Source organism: Anomaloglossus baeobatrachus, chromosome 5 (assembly GCF_048569485.1).
Source record: "Anomaloglossus baeobatrachus isolate aAnoBae1 chromosome 5, aAnoBae1.hap1, whole genome shotgun sequence".
In the NCBI taxonomy this organism is placed as follows: domain Eukaryota; kingdom Metazoa; phylum Chordata; class Amphibia; order Anura; family Aromobatidae; genus Anomaloglossus; species Anomaloglossus baeobatrachus.
Window position 1 is genome coordinate 271,231,532 of NC_134357.1, and position 27,954 is coordinate 271,259,485.

The window sequence follows — 27,954 nt, forward strand, 5'->3', positions numbered from 1 at the left end:
AGAATCTGCCTTCCATTCCCTTAACCATAAGGCTCTGCGTAGAACCACGGAGTTGGCGGACGCCACTGCCGTACGGCTCGTAGAGTCCAGAACAGCATTAATCGCGTAAGACGCAAATGCAGACATTTGAGAGATTAAGGATGCCACCTGCGGAACAGATGTCCGTGTGACCGTGTCAATCTGTGTAAGACCAGCTGAAATAGCCTGGAGTGCCCATACGGCTGCGAATGCTGGAGCAAACGACGCGCCGATAGCTTCATAGATGGATTTCAACCAGAGCTCCATCTGTCTGTCAGTGGCATCTTTAAGTGCAGCCCCATCCTCCACTGCAACTATGGATCTAGCCGCAAGCCTGGAGATAGGGGGATCCACCTTGGGACACTGGGTCCAGCCTTTGACCACGTCAGGGGGAAAGGGATAACGTGTATCCTTAAGCCGTTTGGAGAAACGCTTATCTGGATAAGCGTGGTGTTTCTGGACTGACTCTCTAAAGTCAGAGTGGTCCAGAAAAGTACTTAATTTACGCTTGGGATACCTGAAATGGAATTTCTCCTGCTGTGAAGCTGACTCCTCCACCGGAGGAGCTGGGGGAGAAATATCCAACATTCTATTGATGGACGCTATAAGATCATTCACTATGGCGTCACCATCAGGTGTATCCAAATTGAGAGCGGTCTCAGGATCAGAATCCTGATCAGCTACCTCCGCCTCATCACACAGAGAGTCCTCCTGCTGGGACCCTGACCAGTGTGATGAAGTCGAGGGCCGCTCATAGCGAGCCCGCTTAGGCTGTCTGGGACTGTCGTCCGTGTCCGAGCCATCACCCTGGGATGCATGGGACACCCCCAGAGCTCGGAGCTGTTCCAACTGAGGGGGACCAGGGAGCAATGAGTCAACAGTGCCCCTGGTCTGAGTTACTGGTCTAGACTGCAAAGTTTCTAGAATTTTAGTCATAGTCACAGACAATCTATCAGCAAAAACTGCAAAGTCTGTCCCCGTCACCTGGACAGTATTCACAGGTGGTTCTCCCTGGGTCACCTCTAGCAGAGGCCCCGGCCGAGCAGTTGCCACAGGGGCCGAGCACTGCACACAGTGGGGGTCAGTGGAACCTGCCGGTAGAGTAGCCTCACATGCGGTGCAAGCAGCATAGAAAGCCTGTGCCTTGGCACCCTTGCTTTTTGCGGATGACATGCTGTTGTCTCCTCTGAGCAATCTAGGAGGGTATATAGCCAAGAATCACCAGCGACCGTACAGTGCAATGTATAGCATGCAAGCATAAAAATACAAATGTACACTTCGGCACTAGTGGGGTCAGCACCAGAGGTGCCGCTTACCGCCCGCTCAAACGCGGGTGTGTGGTCCCCAGAATCCCGTGTCTGGGTCTCCCAGAACTTGTCTCCCCTCTCCAGCTCAGACTGCATACAGGAATGGCTGCCGGCGTTCTGTGAAGAGGGGCGGACCGTGGGCGTGCCTCAGACAAAGTGCGGGAAACTGGCGTCCCACTGTGCCCAGTGTGAGGGCTGGAGTATGTAAAGTAGACTCCAGCCCTCTGCGCTGACATTCTGTACAGCGTCCCGCCCTTCCCCTGACTGGCAGGCCTGGGGGCGGGAACGAAACGAAACTAGGCCGCAAAAGCCGGGGACTCTATTAATAAGCGCGGCCGTCATACATGCACGGCCAGCGCGGAAGTCCCCGGCGCACCACAAATCCCAGCCGCGCCGCAGCAAACTGACAGCAGCGGCCGGCGCGGCAGTTCGCAATACATAGACTCACTCAGCAGAGCTGTAGTGAGTAGTGGCACAAGCGCGCGGCGCTGTTGTCCCCGGCGCACTAACACACTCAGCAATGCTGCAGTGTGTCTGCGTCTGTATGGGGACACAGAGTACCTTGATGTAGCAGGGTCCTGTCCCTGACGATACTCAGCTCCATATCCAGCAGATTCTCCAGGGGCTGTGGATGGAGCACGGTCTCAGTGCCTGGAGACCGGTAAAATCCCACTTCACCCAGAGCCCTAAGGGGGATGGAGAAGGATGCAGCATGTGGGCTCCAGCCTCCGTACCCGCAATGGGTACCTCAACCTTAACAAACACCGCCGACAAAAGTGGGGTGAGAAGGGAGCATGCTGGGGGCCCTAGTATGGGCCCTCTTTTCTTCCATCCGACATAGTCAGCAGCTGCTGCTGACTAAATAGTGGAGCTATGCGTGGATGTCTGACCTCCTTCGCACAAAGCATGAAAACTGAGGAGCCCGTGATCCCACGGGGGGTGTATAGGCAGAAGGGGAGGGGCCTTACACTTTTGAGTGTAGTGCTTTGTGTGGCCTCCGGAGGCAGTAGCTATACACCCAATTGTCTGGGTCTCCCAATTAGGAGCGACAAAGAAACATGGATATCTCTGGATTAAGACATTGGATCGCAGATATCAAGGTATCATTTTTTTTCAGCTTCCCATGACCTTCATGCCCATATAAACAGCATCGGAGGATTGATCCTATAGACAGATTCCCTTTAAAATCCCTGGACTAGTTCCAGTAAATTACGATGGTTCTAATCAGTGTGCAGATCCACTAAACAATCCACAGCAGCTTTGGATTTCTGCTAAGGAATTGGAAGGCTATAAAACATTTTATTCATTGCTTAATGGATTAAAAATAACGATGGCCGAGCATGCTCATTTCTATTCAGGCACTCAGTAAAGTGCTGCTCGGATGTGTCAATCATGAAAAATCAAAACACAAAAGCACAGGCTCGCTTCACTGATGATGTGAGCAGGCACCCCCCCAGGGAGAGCCACCTGCAGTCTCTAGATGGCCCTCACTGAGGGTAAAAAATGTGTTATGATGCTACGTGTGTTCCCCCCAAACACTCGCCTACCCGAGGGAATGCTCTGCTTATGACTGGCTGTATGTGGGCGGAAAGCTAAGCTGCCCAGTCACTGACTTCCATTATACTTGTTAGGCTAGGTTCACATTTCCGTTGTTTTGCATCAGTTACATGCATTGCTTGACGCTTGTGACTGTTGCGTTATACAACGGATGACAATAATTGGAATTAGAAAGCGGATTCCGTTGTAAAACGAGAGCAAGAGAACGATCAGCTGACCGTTCACAATAGCCGGCCGCCGGCTTTTGAAAGCGATCAGCTGATCTCCCGGCAGCCGGCTAATGAGAGCAATCAGCTGATCACTCTGAAAAGCCGCCGACTGGGAGATCAGCCGATCGCTCACAGAAGGCGGCTGCCGGGTGATCAGCTGATCGTTCGGCCGCCGAGAGAGAGCATGCGCAGCGAAATCCTAAGGAGTCTGCTGCTCAAAAAACTTTACACTCTGCGTTCCTGACGGTCAGTCGTTCCACGACTGATCAGTCGGGCGGAGGATGCAACGCAAGGCATCAGTCACAATCTGCCGCTTATATAAGTCTATGGGAAACAACGGAATCCGCCAAACGGATTGCGTTATCAGAGCGGCGGATTGTGACTGATGCAAAACAACGGAAATATGAACCTATCCTTACTCGAGTCGAGCGTCTGATCAGCTGGACTCGTGTAAAGAGCGCTCAAGCATCGTAGGGTTCACTCATCATTTCGAGCACTGTACTGCTCGTCCTACCACTAAAAACAAAAAGTGAGAAAATGGTCTATAAAAATACCTAAAAAGAAAAAAAGATGTTTCATGAAGACATTAAAAATATATAATATATGTACGCCCAAAGTGTTTCCTTAAGTGACTTCCACTTAGAGAAAAGAAAAAAAAAAAAAAAAAAAGGTATTTACAGAAAAGATTTTAGGGGGAAGAACAACTAGCTATATCTATGTACTACATTTAATACATAGCTGCCAAAACAGGTATTGAGATTGTGTTTTTGTAAGGAGAAGTAGTCTGTAAATGGAAAGATTATAGCTTAATTCAGTGTGAAAACTCAAATCACGCTAAACGGATTGAGATGCAGGTTTTCTTAAGAGGGAGATCTGCCCCACCCTAAGTAACCTTACCCACACGTATAAGATCTGTATACGTACTGCAATTTCTGGCCTAGCTGCGGGTCTCCTGACCTACTTATGGCCCCATATAATGCTACTGACATCATTTAAAGCCGGCCCTAAAATTCGTAAGAGCCTTTGTTCTTTGGACTGGATCAGGACAGGTTTTTAGCATCAAGATGCAATGGAAAAAAGGTTTCCAATGATTAAAAGTAGAAATGATCTTTGCCTACATAAAACAAGAGAACCCTTTAAAAGTATTCATACATGCCATTTGTCTAAAAGCAGTGATAAAATAAAAAGGAGTGCTCTCTCTAATTTTAGCTCCTCACGTTGGTTAAGATGTCCAAAGCTCTGCAGAGTTCATACACAGAGACTTTGATACAATCCTCAGGTCCCGATGTAATACCAAAGAAAAAGTATACAAGACAACTGAACTCTCTAGGTTCACAAGCTTCATTTCAGACATTTTCTGTCGTTGAATCAACGTGTGAGGATGAGAAATCAAGGGTTTTCTACCCAAGTTTGGGCCTTTGAGAAACCCTTCAATGTGTGTGAATAACCTGATGTTTTACAAAGTTTGATCTGTGAGTGAAACTTCGTCCACATTCCAAACAGGAGAATGGTTTCTCTCCAGTATGAATTCTCACATGTTCAATGAGATCTGGTTTCTGGGTAAAACTCTTCCCACACACTGTACAGGAATACGGTTTCTCTCCCGAGTGGATTCGAAGGTGTTTGACAAGATCTGATTTCTGGGTAAAACCTTTCTCACAAACAGAACAGATAAACGGCTTCTCTCCCGTATGAAATCTCTGATGAATAATTAGCGCTGAGTTTTTCGTGAACGATTTCCCACATTCTGAGCATGTAAAAAGCTTCTCGCCTGTGTGAATCCTCTGATGTTCAGCGAGGCCTCCTTTCTGGGTAAAACATTTTCCACAGTAAGAACATACAAACGGTCTCTCATTTCTATGAATTTTTTGATGTTCAGAAAGACCTGTATTTTGGCTAAAGCGTTTCCCACATTCAGAACATGAAAAGGGCTTCTCGCCAGAGTGAGTTTTTTGATGTTTCACGAGAGCTGATTTTTTGATAAAACATTTCCCACATTCGATACATGTATAAGGTTTCTCTCCCGTGTGAATTCTCTGATGTTCAACAAGATCCGATTTCTGAAAAAAGGATTTCCCACAATCTTGACACTGAAACGGCCTTTCATCTCTGTGAATCCTCTTATGTCTCTCAAGATTTCCTTTCAGTGTAAAGCAGTCCCCACATTCAGAACATATAAACGGCTTTTCCCCGGTGTGAGTTTTGTGATGTTCAACAAGGTGTGACTTCCGAGTAAAAGATTTGCTACAAAGCTCACATGCATATCTTCTCTCTGGTCCCAAGGTAGACAAAATAAAGAAAAATTTTAGAGAAAGTGTAGAAAACACTGAAACATACTGCAACTAGATTCCTTTATAACTATCACCAAGTTTGTGCCACTGAATCTGAGAGCAGCATGATTTTGAGACTGAGATACCAGTGATATGTCACTTACTGAGCTGCTTGCTGTAGTTATAATATAAAATCATTTAGCAGGAGAGTCCCACTAGAGGGACTAATAGTCTAATCCCACCATTGATTAGCAGCTTTCTGCCTATGCAGTGATCACAGAAAGCTGCCAATCAGGGGTGGGGTTATACAGAGCTCAACATTCAGAAACCTGCTAGATCTGCAGCAGAGAAAACTATGATTTTTTTTCAAAATGACATAAAGCAGACCAGTAAGTGACACATTCCTGAAATTAGGATCTTAGGCCCACTATATATCTGGTGATTGTATTAATGTTCCTTATCGAATTTATATAGGGCTGTCGGTGAGTGATGGCGCCATTTGCGCAGGACTAGAGTGCCAACCTCCACGGCAAGGCAGCGCCAAGAGTAGAGCCTACTAGGGTCAGCCTCCCTTGCCCTCATACTTATATTACCACATTGTGTTTTCTCTAGTGAGTGTTGTTTGTTATGGGATGGGACTATTTCTCATTTTTAAATATTTAATTTAATAAATTCTAAATTTAAGGAGTAAATTTTTTGATTTACGCCCTTTATCATTAACCTTGTGATTAATGACATTTATTACCATATTTTTCGGACTATAAGACCATAAGACGCACCCTGGTTTTAGAGGAGGAAAACAGAAAAATAAAATTTTAAGCAAAAAATCTGGTCATGACACACTGTTATGGGGCGAGGATCTGCTGCTGACACTTTTATGGGGGTAATGTCCCCAAATTCTCTATTAAGGTACCCCATCCTGGTAATGATCCTCCTGCCTTGTATATGATCCCCATCCTTGTATATATGTTCCCCATCCTGGTATATATTCTCATCCTGCTATATACCCCCATCCATCCTGGTGAACGCCCTTATCTAGCTATATACCCCCATCCATCCTGCTATATACCCCCATCCTGATATACTGTATACCCCCATCCATCCTGCTGTACACCCTCTACCTGCTATATGGCCTTTATCCTGTGGCACACGAAAAAAATAAACGTTTATACTCATCTTTCCTCGCTCCACGCAGCGTCGCTTCTCCTCCTGTCAGTGCCGGCAGCAGCGCCGCTGGATTGTGGAGCAGTCACCGTTGTCTGCAGCATTGCTCGTCCTCCTATCTGCCTGTCAGCTCACCTGAGTGGAGACTAGCTCTGCGCACAGCGATGACATCATCGCTGTGCTCATCGCTCAGATCAGATACACAGATCAGCTACACAGATCAGCTTGCCGGCAGACAGGAGGAGATCAGGAAGCTGCAGACAACGGTGATGGGTGAGTATACTAACTCACTGCCCCCCGCGCTGATTATGATGCGCGGGGGGCAGTGAATATAGCCGCACATGATCACTCCAGGCTGCAGTTGCCAGGGGTGATCATGCGGGCCGGCTGTTAATTATGCGTGCATCCCTCGCCCATCAGCCCGCCCACCTGTCAGCTCTGGCTTCAGCGCTGAGAGATGATGGGCGGGAGGATGGGCATGCATATGAAATGAGTGGGCCCACGTGGTCACAGCAGACTGCTACAGCCTGCTCATGCCCCTGATGACCCGCTCCACGGCAGCACCCTAATTCCCGCAGCTACATTCAGACTATAAGACGCACCCCACACTTTGCCCAACATTTGGGGTGAAAAAAGTGCGTCTTCTAGTCCGAAAAACATGGTACATGAACATGCACACTACAAAAGTGAGCACAACATACAGATGTCTGGAATAGACCGTGCTATTCATATAATATGCATAAACTTATGCATCGTCCTTTCATAGTAGCATTTGCTGTTCGTACCAAGAAGCTCTTTCCAATCCATCAACATCTTACCTGCTGTGCCAGACAAGGGAGTCTTCATGTCAGTCTGCTCCGGATAATCATTTACCACATACATTTCCTCATCTTCCACTTCATTAACGTTAATAATAAAGATGTCCCCACCCTGAAAGCAAAAAAATAAAATGTATGCTTTTCTTGCAATTTGTAAATATGGTTCTAAGCTCTACACAGATTATGTAAAGAATATATATAGTACATTAGTGTTATTTGAGAAGACCTCAGCTTCATCTTTATGGTTATCGTCAGGTTCAGTTTTTACTGGACAATCTTGGGAAGGAGGACTGGGACATCTCTCCGGTATACAATCATTACTGGATTCCTCTGCAAGAAATGCACAGTGAGTGATGACAGTATATGTAATGTTAAGACCTAGGTGACTTGCAAAATTGTTTTCCTACAGTGCATGAAAAACTCCTTGTACCTGGCGATGTGTTGGGCTCATCCTTCACCTCCATTTTGATGTCCTTATGTCCTTTGAGATTATCTTCTTCCTGCATAAATCATTTAAAAGTTAATCTGTCACCAGATTTCATAAACTGTAAAATATTTTATTAAAGAAAAAAAAAAAGCAAAAAAAAAAAGAGAATTTTGTTACTTACCGTAAATTCTTTTTCTTATAGTTCCGTATTGGGAGACCCAGACCATGGGTGTTTAGCTTCTGCCTCCGGAGGACACACAAAGTACTACACTTAAAAGTGTAGCTCCTCCCTCTGAGCTTATACACCCCCTGGTAGCCAGTCCTAGCCAGTTTAGTGCAAAAGCTGAAGGAGAATAGCCACCCACAAGTAGAACCGAGTAAGAACCGGAACAACCGGTGACTCTGTCCACGACAACAGCCGGTGATAACACGCGGAACAAGAAACTGCCAACAGGCAACAGGGAGGGAGCTGGGTCTCCCAATACGGAACTATAAGAAAAAGAATTTACGGTAAGTAACAAAATTCTCTTTTTCTTTATCGTTCCTTTGGGAGACCCAGACCATGGGACGTTCCAAAGCTGTCCCTGGGTGGGAATAAACAGAAAAAACTAAGAAGTAGGCGGAGCCTAACTTCACAAGTGGGCGACAGCCGCCTGAAGGATGCGTCTGCCCAAGCTCGCATCTGCCGAAGCATGAGCATGCACTTGGTAGTGCTTCGAAAAGGTATGCAGGCTAGTCCAAGTGGCAGCCTGACAGACTTGTTGAGCCGTAGCCTGGTGCCTAAAAGCCCAAGAGGCACCGACAGCTCTGGTCGAGTGTGCTTTGATCCCTGGCGGAGGAGGCACCTGAGTACTCTGGTAGGCATCCGAAATGGTCGATCTAATCCAACGGGCCAAGGTCGGCTTAGAAGCAGAGACCCTTGCGCCGCCCTGTGGTTAGCACAAAAAGAGAGGTGCACCGCCTAAGCGCAGCGGTTCGAGACACATAGATCCGGAGAGCACGCACCAGATCTAGAGTATGCAGCTCTTTCTCAAAGCGATGAAAAGGGGCCGGACAGAAGGAAGGCAAGGAAATATCCTGGTTAAGGTGGAAGGGAGAGACCACCTTAGGAAGAAAGTCCGGGGTTGGACGGAGAACTACCTTGTCTTGGTGAAAAACCAAAAAAGGTGACTCCGAGGAGAGCGCAGCCAAATCAGAGACTCTCCTGAGAGAAGTTATGGCAACTAGAAAGGCCACCTTTTGAGAAAGACGATACAAAGAAACCTCCCTAAGGGGCTCGAAAGGGGGTTTCTGCAATACCGTGAGGACCAAGGGCCGCCGATAAGGCGGAATGATGTGAGACGCACCTTGCATGAAGGTGCGGACCTGAGCCAGCCGGGCGAGATGCCGCTGGAACAGCACTGATAGAGCTGAGACTTGTCCCTTGAGAGAGTTAAGGGACAGTCCTAGCTGCAGACCGGACTGTAAAAAAAGACAGAAGGGTCAGCAACGAGAATGGCCAAGGATAATGGCCGGAAGAGCGACACCAGGACAGGAAAAATTTCCAAGTCCTGTGACAGATCTTGACGGAGGAAGACTTACGGGCCCGAGTCATAGTGGAGATGACTTCAGGAGGAATACCAGAAGCCGTCAAAATCCAGGACTCAAGAGCCACGCCGTCAATTTGAGTGCCGCAGAATTCGGGCGGAAAAACGGACCTTGCGAGAGCAGGTCTGGACGGTCCGGAAGATGCCACGGCATCTCCACGGACAGGTCCGGATACCAAGCTCGCCTGGGCCAGTCCGGTGCAATGAGGATGACTCGACGGCCCTCCATTCTGATCTTGCGCAGGACTCTGGGCAAGAGAGCTAGAGGGGGAAACACGTAGGACAGACGAAACTGGGACCAGTCTTGAACCAGAGCGTTCGCGGCGAAGGCCTGAGGATCGTGGGAGCGAGCCACGTAAACCGGAACCTTGTTGTTGTGACGGGATGCCATTAGGTCCACGTCCGGAGTGCCCCACTTGCGGCAGATTGACTGAAACACTGCCGGGTGCAGGGACCACTCGCCACCGTCCACGGATTGACGGCTGAGATAATCTGCCTCCCAGTTTTCTACGCCAGGGATGTGGACTGCGGATATGGTGGACTTGGAGTCCTCCGCCCATTGAAGAATGCGTTGGACCTCCAACATTGCCAGGCGGCTGCGTGTCCCGCCTTTGTGATTGATGTAGGCAACCGCTGTCGCGTTGTCTGACTGGACTCGAATGTGCCTGCCCGCCAACAGGTGGTGAAAGGCTAGGAGAGCTAGAAGCACAGCTCCGGTTTCCAGCACATTGATTGAAAAGGCTGACTCGGACGGAGTCCAAGTGACCTGTGCTCTGTGGTTGAGATGTACCGCTCCCCAGCCGGATAGGCTGGCATCCGTGGTGAGAATCACCCAGGACGGCGTCAGGAAGGAGCGCCCTTGGGACAGGTAGAGGGGTCGAAGCCACCACTGAAGAGAGCTCCTGGTCCGTGGCGACAGAGCCACTAACCTCTGTAAGGAGGAAGGCCGCTTGTCCCAACAGCGGAGAATGTTGCAGAGGACGCAGATGGAACTGGGCAAAGGGAACCGCCTCCATGGAGGCCACCATTTGACCCAGCACCTGCATCAGACGCCTGAGGGTATAACGGCGGGGCCTCAGGAGAGAGCGCACCGCTAGCCGGAGAGACTGCTGTTTGATTAAGGGCAACTTCACAAGTGCCGGCAAAGTCTCGAACTGCATCCCTAGGTACGTAAGACTCTGGGTCGGAGTCAGAGTGCATTTGGGAAGATTGACAATCCACCCGAATTGGGCTAGGGTGGCGAGAGTGAGCGAAACACTCCGCTGACAGTCTGCGCTGGATGTACCCTTGACCAGAAGGTTGTCCAGATAAGGAAGCACTGCTAACCCCTGGAGGTGCAGGACCGCAATCACTGCCGCCATGACCTTGGTGAATACCCGAGGGGCCGTGGCTAACCCGAAGGGGAGAGCCACGAATTGGAAATGATCCTCTCCTATCGCAAAACGTAACCAATGCTGATGTGACACTGCGATTGGCTCATGTAGATAGGCATCTCTGATGTCGATGGACGCCAGGAACTCCCCTTGGGTCATAGAGGCAATGACTGATCGCAGAGACTCCATGCGAAAATGCCGCACCCGGACATGCTTGTTGAGAAGCTTGAGATCCAGGATGGGCCGGAAGGTACGTCCTTTTTTGGAACTAGGAAGAGATTTGAGTAAAAACCTCTGAACCGTTCCTGAGCGGGAACTGGGACAATCACTCCGCTTGCCTGCAAGGACGCCACGGCCTGCGAGAAAGCAGCGGCCTTGGAGCAGGGGGGAGTTGAGAGAAAAAAATCTGTTTGGAGGGCTGGAAGAGAATTCTATCCTGTAGCCGTGAGATATGATGTCTCTCACCCACTGATCGGAGACTTGCTTTAACCAAGCGTCGCCAAAGTGGGAGAGCCTGCCACCGACTAAGGACGTGGCTGGAGCGGGCCGAGAGTCATGAGGAAGCTGCGTTAGTGGCAGAACCTCCTGCGGTCTTCTGCGGACGCGCTTTTGGGCGCCAGTTGGGTTTCTGATCCTTGGCTGAGTTAGTGGACGAGGCGGAAGGCTTAGAGGATGACCAGTTGGAGGAACGAAAGGAACGAAACCTCGATTGATTCCTACCCTGGGCGGGTTTCCTGGTCTTGGTTTGTGGCATGGAAGTACTCTTCCCGCCAGTAGCTTCTTTAATGATTTCATCCAGCTGTTCACCAAACAGCCGTGAACCAGCAAAAGGAAGCCCAGCAAGAAACTTCTTGGAAGAAACATCTGCCTTCCACTCTCGAAGCCACAAAATCCTGTTGATAACAATAGAATTAGCTGAAGCCACCGCAGTGCGGTGAGCAGCCTCTAGCATGGCAGACATGGCATAGGATGAAAAAGCTGAAGCCTAAGCAGTTAAGGTAACCATCTCAGGCATAGATTCCTTGGTGAGGGAATGCATCTCCTCTAGAGAAGCAGAGATGGCTTTGAGAGCCCACACTGCTGCAAAAGTCGGGGAAAACACGGCCCCCGCAGCTTCATACACAGATTTGGCCAGAAGGTCAATCTGACGGTCAGTGGAATCCTTAAGTGAGGTGCCGTCAGCCACCGACACAACGGTCCGGGCTGAGCCTAGACACCGGAGGGTCTACCTTTGGGGAGTGAGACCACTCCTTGACCACCTCAGGTGGAAATGGAAACCGGTCATCAGAACCACGCTTTGGAAAGCGTTTGTCAGGGCAGGCCCTGGGTTTGGTCACAGCGGTCTGAAAACTGGAGTGGTTAAAGAACACACTCTTCACTCTCTTAGGCGAGGTAAACTGATGTTTTTCTGCCAAAGAGAGTTGCTCCTCTGACACTGGCGGATTGAGATCCAGCACAGAATTAATAGAAGCAATCAAATCACTAAGATCTGAGTCACCCTCAGAAGAAATCGATGGGATACATAGCCTCCGAGCCCCCAGTGAGGGCATCCTCCTCATCTTGAGAGTCAGCTCTTGAGACAGAGCCGTGGGATGGGGAGGGGGAGAAAACCCTGCGCCTTCTCTTAGAAGGACGGGGTCTGGGATCAGATGATGAATCCTCCGTGAGCTCCGATGGACGGAGGTCAGAGGATAGGAGTCCTCTATCAAGAGTATTAGAGGCACCCTGTGAGGGGGGCTGATGCATATTCATCAAAGTCCTGGACAAAAGCCCCATGGACTCAGCAAATGACTGGGATATGGACCTAGAAAAGGACTCTACCCATGCCGGGGGTTCAATCACAGGTGCAGCAGCAGCCTGAGAGACCACTGGGGGTGAGACTCCAGGCTGTGGCACCGCCAAGTTAGAGCAGACATCACAATGTGGATAGGTGCTTGGCTCAGGCAGCAGGAGCTTACATGCAGAAAATGAACCCCAGGGAGAATATACAGAAGTCCACAACCGGAGACCGGCTGTGGCTTACCAGACCACTGAGCGCGGTGTTGTGTGCCCTCCAGATCCCGAAGCCCGGTCCCCCAGTCGCAGCACCTCAGCAGAGATGCAGAATGTCCCAGAGCAGAGTGAACTCTGCCTGAGAAGAGGGCGTTCCTATAAAAGAGCGGGAACTGGAGGGCTATAGAGACCTGCAGGGAAGGAGGGACGCCCCAGCAGTGGGGAGTGTCCCTCCCCTGTGTAGAACGGCCGCCGGGAGGAGCCGAACCTGTCCCTCTGCATGAGTGACATGCGAGGGCAGGAAAATGAAACTAGGCCTCCGGCGAAGCCGGGGCCTAAATTTAAGCGGCGAGGCCGACAAGCAGGCACCATTGGCGCGGTTCTCAGGCAAAAGCTAGAGAACCCGCCGGAAAAGTTAAAACAATCACATACAGCATACTCTCCCCTTACAATAAAGAACCGGGACCCCCCAACATAAACGTCTCAGGTACTTAGCTGCTGAGACGCAGGGCCATGTCCCTGGGGATGAGTGCTCCGGTCCAACAGAATCCTCAAGGGACTGTGGATGGAGACCGGACTCCTGCCAGGCATGGAGACCGTGCTGGCTCCCACTTCAAGCCAGAGCCCAGAAGGGATGGTGAAGGAGCACAGCATGTAAGGCTGCAGCCTTGTAAATCAACCTTAACAACACCGCCGACACAGTGGGGTGAGAAGGGACATGCCGGGAGTCTAGACATGGACCCACTTTTCTTCAAACTCTTTCCAAAAGTCAAACAAATCAGATGAGAATGCATGTGTGGATGTATGCCTCCTGACACAAAGCAATTAACTGGCTAGGACTGGCTACCAGGGGGTGTATAAGCTCAGAGGGAGGAGCTACACTTTTAAGTGTAGTACTTTGTGTGTCCTCCGGAGGCAGAAGCTTAACACCCATGGTCTGGGTCTCCCAAAGGAACGATAAAGAAATGGCTTATGCCATGTAATTAAAATGGCCGCTTATCTTAGTTTCTGGTGAGGAGCGAGCACTACCATGCTCGGTACTCAAAGCGAGCAATCGGGCTCAACTTGTGTACAGTATAATCGAAGTCAATGGGAAATGCGAGCATGTTCCCCCCCCCACCCCGAGATCTTTTGGAAAAATGCTCAAGTTCTCCATTGATTTCCATCATACTCTGTACACGAGTCAGGCCCGTCTGACCATCCAATTGCTCGTTACGAGCCCAGACCATGGTCGCGCTCACTCATCACTATTAGTTACCGTATTTTTCGGACCATAAGACGCACTTTTTTCCCCCAAATGTTGGGGGAAAGTTGGGGGTGCGTCTTATGGTCTGACTGTGGCTGCGGGGAATGAGGGTGCTGCGGTGGAGTGGGTCATCGGGGGCACGAGCAGGCTACTATAGCAGCCTGCCGTGACCACGTGTGCCCGCTCATTACATATGCACGCCCATCCTCCCGTCCATTTCTCAGCGCAGAAGCCGGCGCTGACAGGTGGGCGGGAGGACGAGCGGGGACGCGCGCATAGTAAAGAGCCGGTCCACATGATCACCCCTGGCAATTACAGCCTGGAGTGATCATGTGCGGCTGTATTCACTGCACCCCCGCACATCATTATCAGCGCGGGGTGCAGTGAATCAGTACACTCACCCGTCCCAGTGTATGGAGCCGTTCCCCCGCAGCACGCGATGTCTTCCTGTCTGTGCCGGTCAGCTATTCTGTGCTGATCAGCTGATCGGCACAGACAGGAAGACATCGCGTGCTGCAGGGGAACGGCTCCACACACGCAGGTCAGCGGCGCAGAGAGGAAGATGATCGGTGCTGGAGGGAGTGAGGAAAAGGTGAGTATAAACGTTTGTTTTTTTTTCTCTGTGCTATAGGATACAGGCCATATACCAGGATGGTATATGAGCACGATGGGGGCATATAGCAGGATGGGAGTATATGAGCAGGAGGGATGGGGGGTATATGAACAGGATGGAAGTATATGAACTGGATGGGGGTATATGAACAGGATGGATGGGGGGGTATATGAACAGGATGGGAGTATATGAGCCGGATGGATGGATGGATGGTATATGAACAGGATGGGGGTATATGAACAGGATGGGAGTATATGAGCAGGACGGATGGGGGGGTATATGAACCGGATGGGGGGTATATGAACAGGATGGGGGTATATGAACAGGATGGGGGCTATATGAACAGGATGGGGGCTATATGAACAGGATGGGGGTATATGAACAGGATGGGGGTATATGAACAGGATGGGGGAATATGAACAGGATGGGGGAATATAAGCAGGATGGGGGTTTATAGCAGGATCATATACAAGGCAGGAGGATCATTACCAGGATGGGGTACCTTAGTAGAGAATTTGGGGACATTACCCCCATAACAGTGTCAGCAGCAGTGGGTAAGGCAAACGGCCATGGAGAAAAACCGTTAGCAGTGCACCAGGACAGGAAGATTTGCCAAGCCCTATAATAGATCTTGGCGGACGTTGGCTTCCTGGCCTGTCTCATGGTGGCAATGACATCCTGAGATAACCCTGAAGACGCTAGGAGCCAGGACTCAATGGCCACACAGTCAGGTTGAGGGCCACAGAATTCAGATGGAAAAACGGACCTTGTGACAGCAAGTCTGGGCGGTCTGGAAGTGCCCACGGTTGACCCACCGTGAGATGCCACAGATCCGGATACCACGACCGCCTCGGCCAGTCTGGAGCGACGAGAATGGCGCGACGGCAGTCGGACCTGATCTTGCGTAGTACTCTGGGCAGCACTGCCAGAGGGGAAAACACATACGGCAGTCGGAACTGCGACCAATCCTGCACTAACGCGTCCGCCGCCAGAGCTCTGTGATCCTGGGACCGTGCCATGAAGGCCGGGACCTTGTTGTTGTGCCGTGACGCCATGAGATCGACGTCCGGCGTTCCCCAGCGGCGACAGATCTCCCGAAACACGTCTGGGTGAAGAGACCATTCCCCCGCGTCCATGCCCTGACGACTGAGAAAATCTGCTTCCCAGTTTTCTACGCCCGGGATGTGAACTGCGGAGATGGTGGAGCCTGTGTCTTCCACCCACTGCAGAATCCGCCGGACTTCCTGGAAGGCCAGACGACTGCGAGTGCCGCCTTGGTGATTGATGTAGGCGACGGCAGTGGCGTTGTCCGACTGGATTCGGATCTGCCTGCCCTCCAGCCACCGATGGAAAGCCAATAGGGCTAGATATACTGCCCTTATCTCCAGAATATTGATCTGAAGGGACGATTCTATCGGAGTCCAGGTTCCTTGAGCCCTGTGGTGGAGAAAAACCGCTCCCCAACCTGACAGGCTCGCGTCCGTGGTGACCACAGCCCAGGTTGGGGGTAGGAATGATCTTCCTCCCGACAGAGATGTGGGTAGGAGCCACCACTGAAGTGATGTTTTGGTCGCGAGGGAAAGAGAGACATTCTTGTCGAGGGAAGCCGCACTCTTGTCCCATTTGCGGAGAATATCCCATTGGAGTGGCCGTAGATGAAATTGTGCAAACGGCACTGCCTCTATAGCTGCCACCATCTTCCCCAGGAAGTGCATGAGGCGCCTTAAGGGGTATGATTGACTCCGAAGAAGTGATTGCACCCCTGCCTGCAGAGAAAGCTGTTTGTCCCGCGGTAGCTTGACTAACGCTGGCTGTGTGTGAAACTCCATCCCAAGGTAAGTCAGTGATTGGGTTGGTGTCAACTTGGATTTCGGGAAGTTGATGATCCACCCGAACTGCTGGAGAGTCGCCAGAGCGACGGTAAGGCTTTGTTGACACGCCACCCGAGAAGGGGCCCTGACTAGGAGATCGTCCAAGTAGGGGATCACCGAGTGGCCCTGAGAGTGTAGGACCGCCACGACGGATGCCATGACTTTGGTGAAAACCCGTGGGGCGGAATGACCCGTCCTTTTTGGGCACCACGAACAAGTTGGAGTAAAAACCGCGACCACGTTCCTGAGGGGGAACGGGGATCACAACACCTTCTGACTTCAGAGCGTCCACTGCCTGAAAAAGTGCATCGGCCTGAGCGGGGGGTGGGGAGGTTCTGAAGAAACGAGCCGCAGGACGTGAGCTGAACTCTATCCTGTAACCCTGAGATAGAATGTCTCTCACCCATCGGTCTTGAACATGTGGCCACCAGGCGTCTCCAAAGCGGGAGAGCCTGCCACCGACCGAGGATGCGGCTAGGGGAGGCTGAGAGTCATGAGGAGGCCGTCTTGGAGGCAGTGCCTCCTGCGGCCTTTTGGGGGCGTGACTTGGACCGCTACGCATAGGAGTTCCTCTGGCCTTTCTCCGGCCTGTTGGACGAGGAGGATTGTGGCTTGGCGGAGGGACGAAAGGACCAAAACCTTGATTGTATTTTTCGTTGCGGAGGCTTCTTAGGACTGGACTGGGGTAAGGAGGATTCCTTTCCCTTGGATTCCTTAATAATCTCATCCAATCGTTCGCCAAATAAACGGTCGCCAGAAAAAGGCAGACCAGTTAAGAACCTTCTGGAAGCCGAGTCTGCTTTCCATTCGCGCAGCCACATGGCCCTGCGGACTGCCACGGAGTTAGCGGATGCTACAGCGGTTCGGCTAGCGGAGTCCAGGACGGCGTTCATGGCGTAGGACGAAAAGGCAGACGCCTGGGAAGTCAAAGACGAAACATGCGGAGCAGAATTCCGTGTGACAGCATTAACCTCAGCCAGACAAGCCGAGGTCGCTTGGAGAGCCCACACAGCGGCAAAGGCCGGGGCGAAAGACGCGCCCGTGGCCTCATAGATGGACTTCACCAAGAGCTCTCTCTGTCTGTCAGTGGCATCCTTCAGGGATGAGCCATCTGCAACAGACACAACGGACCTAGCAGCCAATCTGGAGACTGGAGGATCCACCTTGGGAGAGTGAGACCAGCCCTTAACGACTTCAGATGGAAAGGGGTAACGTGTGTCAGTATGCCTTTTAGCAAAGCGCTTGTCCGGGACCGCCCTGGGCTTCTAGACAGCATCCCCCAGTGCCCGAGGCTCCAGCTGAGCAAGCGTGGCAGGAGTTGAACACTGCTCACAGTGAGGGTACGTGGATCCCGCAGGCAACATAGCCCCACAAGAGGTACAGGCTGCGAAAAAAACCTGTGCCTTAGTAGCTTTGCTCCTTGTGGACGACATGCTGTTGTCTCCTAGGAGAGTGACCAACTGAGGGTATATAGGGACCAAGGTATACGGACTGACCGAACAGATACATATATATGTTTATTCAATAGATATATATATATCTATACCGGCACCCCAGGGGGGCCAGCACCGGGTGACCGGTGTGGCTTACCGACCGCTAACGAGCGGAGTGTGTCCTCCAGATTCCCTGCCTTGGATCCCCCGGAGCTGCTGAGCTGTTCACTGAGAAGCATCCACCGGCAGAATGCCAGAAAATGGCCGCCGGAGCTCTCAGGGGGGGAAGGGAACAGAGGGCGACGCCAGCCAAGAGCGGGAATCTGGGGTCCCCACAGTGGTCAGTGAGGGGGGAGGAAGACATGCAGGATGCTCCAGCCCTCACCTCCGACGTCATGCCGGAGAACCCGCCCTTACCCCTGACAGGCAGGCCCGGGGGCGGGATTTTTGTGACTAGGCCCCGGTGAAGCCGGGGACTAAATTTGAGGCCGCGGCCGACAAGCAGGCACGGTCGGCGCGGAAGTCCACCGGCCTTCTCAGTTCTAAAAGTACCGCGGCTCCCGGGAAGAAGGTGCGCTCTCTGTACGATCCCCGACAGGGATACAGAGTACCTTTAAGTTGCAGGGCCCGGTCCCTGGGGTTGAAGAGGCTCCGGCCCGGCAGGTTCCCTCAGGGGCTGCGGATGGAGCACGGTCCCAGTAAATGGAAGACCGCTCAGGATCCCACTTCTCCCAGAGCCGCTAAGGGATGGTGAAGGAGACGGCATGTGGCTCCAGCCTCTGTACCCGCAATGGGTACTTCAACCTTAACAACACCGCCGACATAGTGGGGTGAGAAGGGAACATGCCGGGGACCCCGTGGGGGTCCTCTTTTCTTCCAACCGACATAAAAAGTCTGAGGAGCCCGTGGTCCACGGGAGGGTGTATAGGCAGAGGGGAGGGGTTACACTTTTTAAAGTGTAATACTTTGTGTGGCCTCCAGAGGCAGAAGCTATACACCCAATTGTCTGGGTCTCCCAATGGAGCGACAAAGAAATACATTTTTAAAAGGAAGTACATCAGCCTCATCAGGTCTATATATTATTGTATGCAATCTGTTTTCTGAAATCTGTTGACAAATCCCTTTTAAAGAGGACCTTTGACCAAAGGTTTCAGGTCGGACAGGACACTATATAATAGTCGGTACAGAGTGAAAAACATGTTTTTTTTAGTTTGCATTTCCATTGCAGAAATATTAGCAAAGTATTTGACACCTAATGAGTTAACACCCACTTGGCCTACAAAAAAGTTATCCCAGGGGGCATGTACTGATCCCTGTATGAGTTGCCCAATTATAAGCAGGCAGCAAAATTCTAGAGCAAACGCGAGAGAAACAACAGGTTTCCCAGTGTAAGATGTAATAACACAGCTCTGAACTCCTGGTTTAACCACCTGCATGAAAAAGTGCAGCAGAGTTTAGCAGCGCCAAATTACAGACCCTTTAATCGGCTTTAGGCCGGAGTCACACTTGCGCGTGACTCGGCAAATCTCGCATTGGCATCACCCGTTATGGCTGCATACTCTCTGGACAGGAGCGTTTCAGCTGCATAGAAATACATGCAGCCGACCCACTCCTGTCAGGAGAGAAGCCAGCCGCAACGGGTGATGTGATCCGATAATCAAGCGAATCATATGTTCATGTGAGCGCACCCTTACTCCTCACATAGCAACGTCAGCTCTGCTGTACTGCCCCAACCCCACAATGCCCATCCGCAGCAATCTTTAGGGTAGGTGTGCATGCTACAGATTAGGTGCAGTCATTTTCTGCCCCCCCCAAAAAATGCATGCGTTTGTGCCATGCGGTTTTTGTTTTTTTTTGTGTGGAATCATGGACTGAACAACGCAGGGAAAAAAAACCCACACTAGCAATTGACATGCTACTTTTTCTGCACCCAAAACTGCAAGAGGAGGGAAAAAAAAAATTAAAAAAAACAAAAAACAAAAACAAACATCGTGAGCACAACACTTCAGAAGTCTCACCGACATTGCCGGCATAAAGATAAACATGCAGATTTGGGCAACAAACTGCACCAAAAAAAAAAAAAATAATAATAATAATCAGCGTGCGCACACAGCCTTACTCACTCTGCATAAGCAAGCATTGTTGACCTTAGGGAGATCAACATATCCACTGCGGAGACACCATCACGTGTTTCTCAACGCAGTGATTCTAGAGCAACGCCCCCTGGGAAGTATGCAAATAAGAAAGCCGCGGAGACACCATCACGTGTTTCTCAACGCTGCCAGGAAACTAGCCAGGTCTTTCACCGGGAAGGAACAACCACGGGAAGGGCAGTCTCCAGTCAAGGAGACCACCTATACCAAACATGGTATCCATCCACAGACAGCCGTTTCGGGGTATAGGTGGTCTCCTTGACTGGAGACTGCCCTTCCCGTGGTTGTTCCTTCCCGGTGAAAGACCTGGCTAGTTTCCTGGCAGCGTTGAGAAACACGTGATGGTGTCTCCGCGGCTTTCTTATTTGCTTACTCACTCTGCAGTGAGAGCAGATCAGGCTAGAGAGCTCACACAGGAGTTTTTGTCCTGCTGGAAAAACCAGTCGTCAGAGTTGGGGAACATTGCCCGAGCAGAAGGAAGCAACTGTTTTTCCAGGAAAACCTTGTATGCGGTTTGATTTATATGTCCTTCACAAAGTTTAATCTGCCCAATTCCAGCCTTACCACCACATCAAAACCCTGTCATGGCCAACCCAATCTCCAGACCTAAACCCCATTGAAAACCTCTGGAATGTAATCAAGAGGAAGATGTATTGTCACAAGACATCAAACAAAGAAGAAAGGTTTACATTTTTGCGCCAGGAGTGGCATAAGGTCACCCACAAGCAGTGTGAAAGACTGGTGGAAAGCATGCCAAGACGCATGAAAGCTGTGATTAAAAATCATGGTTATTCCACAAAATATTGATTTCTGAATCTTCCTAAGGTAAAACATTATTATTATTGTTGTTTCTAAATGATTATGAACTTGTTTTCTTTGCATTATTTGAGGTCTGAAAGCAATGCATTGGTTATTTTGAGCATTTCTCATTTTCAGAAAATAAATACAAAATTTATTGCTTGGACATGTCAGTAGTTTATAGAATAAAAGAAGAATTTACACTTTACTCAAAAATATACCTATAAAGAGAAAAATCAGAAAAACTGAAAATTTGGAAGTGGTCTCTTAATTTTTGCCAGAGCTGTGGCTGTGTGTGGCTGTGTGTGTATATGTGTATATATATATATATATATATATATATATATATATATATATATATATATATATATATATATATACATATATATATATATATAAGGCAGGTGCTAACTCATTAGGTGTCAAATACTTTGATTGCTAATATCTCACCAACAGAAAAGTGAAACAAAAACACATTACGTTCCATGTCCACTTCATGAAAAATCTGGTGAAAGGTTCTTTAAGTACAGATCTTTAAAGACAGTGCTCCCCTATAGGGGACCCGACATACCTAATGGGCCAGTCATCCTCCTCTGTTACTTATTTCCCTGTATCTACTCACCTGCGCAGTCAGCAGCTCAATGATCTTGTTGGTGAGTTCCAGGATCTTTTGCTCATAGTCTTTTCCACAAACTATTGAGTGAGGCAATGACACCTGTATGGGAATCTGAACCCTGCTGTATTCTTCTGACTTGATGGCGTGGATAATGGGAGCTTCACTTTCACCAGATGGCTTTTTTACTACTGTGTAATCCTATGTTGGAAGAGTAACATTAAAGGTTCTTACTATATTTTCCCCAAATCATTCGCTTTGTGAAGGTGTGACAATATAGTCTCTTACTTCTACAGTCATGTAAAGGTACGTCACGCGACTTACATCTCAGAATCCCTCACCTCTCCGGTCAGCAGGTAGATTATCTCCAGGGTGAGGTTCAATATCTTGCCGTTTTTGTCCTTATCCATTCTTGGCGAGTCAGTTGGGGAAAGCACCATTATCTTGCTAAAATTGAGGTGACTGGGAGGATGCAGTATTGGAAACACCTGAACAGAAAGGAAAGGGAGGCCATCTGATAAGTCGTAGTTTTTCTTTTTTTATCATGGAGAAAAGCTTAAAAAGAAATAGTAACAAGTAATAGAATTCTTTATAAAAAAGGAAAATTTATTAAAAGGGAACCTGTCAGAATTTTTGCTATATGAGAGTAGCATGATATAGGGGCAGAGAGCCTGATTCCAGCAATGCATCAGTTATTGCATTTCTTAGTACAGTTTTGATAGAATCCCCTTTTTCTCTGCTGTAGATTTTGCAGTGTTCAGAATGCTGATCGTGCATAACCCCACTGACACCCCTGATTGTCAGCTTACTGTGTATACTGTTCATGGTCAGCAAGCTGCCAATCAGTTATGGGGAAGGATTATACCTGCATGCAACACCTAGACTTCTAGTGATAGTCTCCTGATGATAAAACAATGATTGCATTGAAACTACAGTAAGCTGCTGAGCATGTGACATTCCTAGAATCAGGCTCTCTGCCCCAACATCATGGTGCTCTCATACTAAACAGCAAATGCCTACTGAAAGAATCCTTTCAATTCATTATTAATCCACAACTCATCAAGATTTCACTTGGCACAAGAAATCTTGATTTAGCTCTTGAAAGGGGTGTTTGTAAGTTGCACTTCTGGATTGCTGGGGGAAGGGATATGAACACTCCCGATGCTGATAAATCGACTTTGTAGATTCAGCATTGGCGGAAGCAAAGGGATTGTGAGAACAAGACTTGGTAAGCACGGTCGCCACGATTCACCCTATACATCAGTTATAAAATCCTTTCATCAATGAGGTTTTGCTTGATGTATGGCACCAGAGTGTCTCAAGTTTTTATATACACTGTTGGTATAAATAGTTTACATACTGTTATTAAAATGTCAGGATTTTGCCAGATTTACAAAAAAAAAAAAAAAAGAATTAGCACTCCAAGAAGAATCATTTCATTACGTTTGCCATTTTTAAAGCTACCCTTAATATTCACAATTCAATTGAAAAAAAGACAATTTTTTGGAGTGGAAAAAAAACCCCTAAAACTAATGAGCTTGCATAAATATGCAGACCGGTAAATTAATACGTGGTTGAAACACCCTTTGGCTTTCTGACAGAATTTATTCTTTGGCCGGTGGTCACACGAGTGTATGAATCAGACAACTGCAACGTGAGAAAAATCTTACCTTGCACAGGGACCAATGATAGTCAGTGAGGCAGAGCATTTGTGCGAGTTTTTTCCAATGTGGTATAGACAGGAGAGAATCTCAGCATGTGGTGATTGGCAGTGTGTATTGGATCATGCATACCCATACACGTCTATGGGTGCGTGTGAAACATCGGACTGCACTGATGACATCCGAGTGCAGCCTGATATACACAGACAGCACCTGTGATCGGACTCTCACATGTGAGCACAGTAGGACACTAGGATAATGCTCGCAGCAGAGCCTGAGCCAAGTGTCATTATATTTACTCACTTATATTGTGCTATTAACTAAACAGCGCTTTACAGAAGTGATCATTAGCATCGGACGCCATACGCTCGTCTGACCATGGCCTTTGGTAGGAGTATCAGGATGGCACATCTAGAATTTGTGTGTGCAATCTGAGCAAATTTCAGTTTGCTGGGAACTCTGCAAGTTTCTTCTAGACTAAAGTGTGGCCCAATTCAGACTGCTGCTACGCAATAGCCTCAGTTTTAGGCCAGTCTCCAACTTGCGATTGCCTTGCGTGTAACTCGCGTGAGTTTCGCAGTGCATCACCCGTCACAGACTCACACTCTCCTCACAGGAGCAGGTCAATTGCATGCATCTCTATGCAGCCGACCCGCTCCTGTGAGAGTGTGAGTCCATGATGGGTGATGCACCGCGAAAGTCACGCAAGGCAATCGCAAGTGGGACACTGGCCTTAAAAGAAATTTAACACGTGGAATTCTGTAGTAGGACACATGGAAAACCTATTTTTGGTCAGTGCTTTATTTAATCCCTTCCTAACATTGGACGTATTGGTACGTTCTATTTTGCACTTCCATGAATGGACATGCTGGTACATCCTGGCGATCGTGCAGCACAAGAGCTGTGTACACGCCATCACTGCCAGGAGCTCAACTTAAGCTGGCTGTTTAACCCTATAGATACTGGGATCAATACTGATTGCAGCATTAAGGAGGCCGCGAGCATGCTTTCTCTCCTGCAGCATGATCAAGGGGTTCCCATTGTTGCCATAGCAACCCGAGGCCAAATGACAACCTCCAAGTTACATGGGTATGGTGGCCTGTTGTACGGTGTACCATGATTTAACAGGTACTCTGTCAGTGTCACACTGACAGGTGTAATGCATTGCAACATTTCCAATTTTTATTTACATTTTTTCCCCCCAATATCAGAAGAAAAAAAAAAAAAAATTATTATATATATATATATATATATATATATATATATATATATATATATATATATATATATATATATATATATATATATATATATATACATAAAGCTCTGGCAAAATTTAAGAGACCACTGCAACATTTTCAGTTTTTCTGATTTTTCTGTTTATAGGTATATTTTTGAGTGAAGTGTAAGTTGTATTTTTATTCTATAATCTACTGACAACATCTCCGAATTTCCAAGCAATAAATTTAGTATTTTCTGAAAACAAGAAATGGTCAAAATAAAAAAAAATGCATTGCTTTCAGACCTCAAATAATGCAAAGAAAACAAGTTCATAATCATTTAGAAACAACAATCCTAATGTTTTAACTCAGGAAGAGTTCAGAAATCAATACTGTATTTTGTGGAATAACCATGATTGTTAATCACAGTTTTCATGCGTCTTGGCATGCTTTCACCAGTCTTTCACACTGCTTTTGCGTGACCTTATGCCATTCCTGGTGCACATTTAAGCAGTTCTTCTTTGTTTGATGGCATGTGACTATCCATCTTCCTCTTGATTACATTCCAGAGGTTTTCAATGGGGTTCAGATCTGGAGATTGAGCTAGCCATGACAGGGTTTTGATGTGGTGGTCCTTCATCCACACATTGATTGACCTAGCTGTGTGGCATGGCGCATTGTCCACCTGGAAAAGCCAGTCCTCAGAGTTGGGGAGCATTGCCTGAGCAGAAGGAAGCAACTGTTTTTCCAGGATAACCTTATATGCGGCTTGATTCATATGTGCTTCGCAAAGTTTAATCTGTCCAATTCCAGCCTTGCTGAAGTACCCCAGATCATCACCAATCCTCCACCAAATTTCACAGTGGGTGCAAAACACTGTCTTGTACACCTCTTCAGATCTCCGTCTAACCATTAGATGCCCAGGTGTTGGGCAAAGCTGAAAATTAGACTCATCAGAATTACCTTACTCCAGTCCTCAATGGTCCAATCTTTATGGTCTTTGGCAAACTTCAGCCTGGCTCTCCTTTGCTTCTCATTGAGGAAAGGCTTTTTTCTAGCTTTACATGACTTGAGCCCTGCCTCTAGGAGCCTGTTACGAACTGTTCTTGCCGCACACTTCACCCCAGCTGCAATTTGCCATTCCTTTTGTAGGTCACTTGATGTCATCCTGCAGTTGCTGAGTGACATTCGAATAAGATGACGGTCATCCAGGTCAGTGGAGAGTCGCTTTCGCCCTCTGCCGATCTGTGGCTTTGTTGTCCCCAATGTCTGCTGCTTGATCTTGTTGTAATGGACTGCCGTTTTAGAAATTTTAAGGATGGAGGCAACATGACGCTCACTGTATCCCTCTGCTAGTAAAGCTAAAATTGAGCCCTTCTTTTTCTCACTCAAGTCTTTTCTTTTCAACTCCTTTGGCATGGTTAAAAGTTATTTTTTCAATCCTATTACTTTTGGGATATCACTAGCACTTGTTTTGCCATCCAGCTTGTCTGACTGCAAGAGGATTGTGAAGACCACAGCAGTGTTTTTTATACTTTCCCTCAATAAATAAGATTTGGTTCAGCTGATCACGTAATCAGAAGCACATTAAGTAGAATGAGGTGTACTCTGGTTGTAATTCAACTGTCATTGGAATGGAATGGCTGCCAGACAAGTGGTCTCTTAATTTTTGCCAGAGCTGTAAATCTAAAGAGAAAAAAAATAATCACAAGGCAAAAGTTATTTGAATATATCTGAAGAAAACTGTCAATTAGTAACAGGTAAAACAGTCCAGTCCTGAACTGGTTAAAGGAACTGTCAGTACAGAATGTCTGTTCAAACCAAGTACAGGCGCTCCTGCATTATCAAATGGAAAAGAGAGGGGGGTTGGGACTCAGCACCAATTCCAAAAAATAAAATCAGAAACTTTATTTGGTCATTTTTAAAAATTAATATTACAAAAGGTTCCATGAAAAACATCATAGTGCTTGACGCATTTCAGACGAAAACAGATAAAAAAAAAGTCCTTAATCATAATTGGCTTATGATTAAGGACTGGTTTTTATCAGTTTATCCGAAACGCGTCAAGCCCTGTGACGTTTTTCATAGAACCTTTTGTAATATGAATTTTTAAAAATGACCAAATAAAGTTTCTGATTTCAATTCCAAAAAAATAGTGCGGAGTCCCAACCCCCCTCTCCTTCCACTTGATCCTGTACTACGGACCTGCCTGTCTGGTGGACTGCGAGAATCCAGCTGGAATCTGGGAAGCACATATACGGGTGAGCTGCAAAGTTTTTTCTTCTTACTCCTGCATTATGACAGGGCCAATCATGTAAGTGCATCTTCCCACCTCTATAAAAGAAGAGGGGAGGGTGGAGGTAGCGGGAAAATTTGGCCCCGCCATAATGCACAAGCTCCTGGACTTGGTTTGATCTGTCATTCTGTGCTGGCAAGAGTCTCTGTAAAGGGTTGTCTGATAAACGATAGCTGTCACTCTGAGTGCAGACTTCTGACAGCTTGAGGTGAGCACACTGTCAGGATTCCCCACTATTTCCAGTGATCATCTGACCACTAGCAAGCAATTTGTGTACATAAGGTTCCGAAACTTGCCAGACTTCCTAAATCACTTGTATCCAGCAAGCTCGTGCAAATGTGGCCAGAGGTATACAAATAGCGTACTTGAGGTCAGGTGACTGCCTGTTCTCAGTGCCCGTACTGGTAAGCGTGCACACTGCCCACTGTCAGGATTCAGGCGGCTGCAGTCACACAGGGTGACTAAGACTTATCATACAACTCCAGTAAGCTGTGGCTCTCCCATAGTGGACAACCCCTTTAGTGGAAATAGGCCAGTTCTAGAAGGGTTGCCTGCCCATATTCATTACACATGGGGTTCATCCCCTGGAAGAAGGTAATTAAAATAATGCCATTTTAAAGGTATGAGAAGCCACAGCTATAAATGTGCTTATAACCTCGGGGCCAGAACCATGCAAAGAAGCCCCACCCCCCGGAGACCCCAGTATTGAGGCCTGGAAGTCACCGCCCCCATATGTAACACATAAGCCTCTGCCCCGGAGCCACACACGATATACTGTGACAGGATGACAATATACAGACCAGACAGAGCCCTCTCCTCACTAACCACCGACCGTCCTGTGTCCTGGAAACAATCCGAGCTCTCACTGCATTCACTTCCGGCTCTTCCGCTTCAGACGTGTCACATGACTTAGCAGCTGCTACTAATTGGTTACCTCAGTACTGCGCCTTACAAGGAGTGCGGGCAGTGCCAGGATCCAATATGGCCGCCGTACGTCACGACTCACGTGTAATATACACAACAAATAAGACCCAGCGCCCATTTCTGTTAGCGCTATAATCCATTTTGTTTAGGTCATTTCTTCTCAGAATTTTCTTGTCCGTTATTCCAATTCTAAACATTATGCTTATTTTGTTGTCATTAGTTACTGAGCAGGGTGTGCACTCTATTCTAAAGGCGCTATTCATTTTGTGTTCTCCACAAAAAGGTCAGACAAAACAGTACAAGGTGTTACTTTAGGGTACTTGTGTATGAAAGAGACTGTACACGCCATTTTGGAAGTCTCTCGACCCCATCATTGGGGCATGGCTCCTACAGATATAAGTATAT

General features: G+C 48.2%; 1 protein-coding gene and 1 long non-coding RNA gene across 2 annotated transcripts in view; both read right to left on the bottom strand.

The window, feature by feature from the left end:
* Window positions 1-2,385: 2,385 nt before the first annotated feature.
* Window positions 2,386-27,954, bottom strand: part of LOC142311261 (uncharacterized) — a 96,904-nt gene continuing 71,335 nt past the window's right edge. The window contains exon 9 of the mRNA XM_075349503.1: window positions 2,386-5,356. Within this exon, the coding sequence (XP_075205618.1) occupies window positions 4,522-5,356 (835 nt within the window). The 3' untranslated portion in view covers window positions 2,386-4,521. The remainder of the gene's footprint in view (window positions 5,357-27,954) is intronic.
* Window positions 21,565-27,509, bottom strand: LOC142311262 (uncharacterized). Its single transcript, XR_012754253.1, has 3 exons — window positions 27,426-27,509; window positions 21,773-21,936; window positions 21,565-21,649 (listed from the first exon to the last, which is right to left on the bottom strand). It is a non-coding gene; the product is annotated as an uncharacterized LOC142311262 (long non-coding RNA).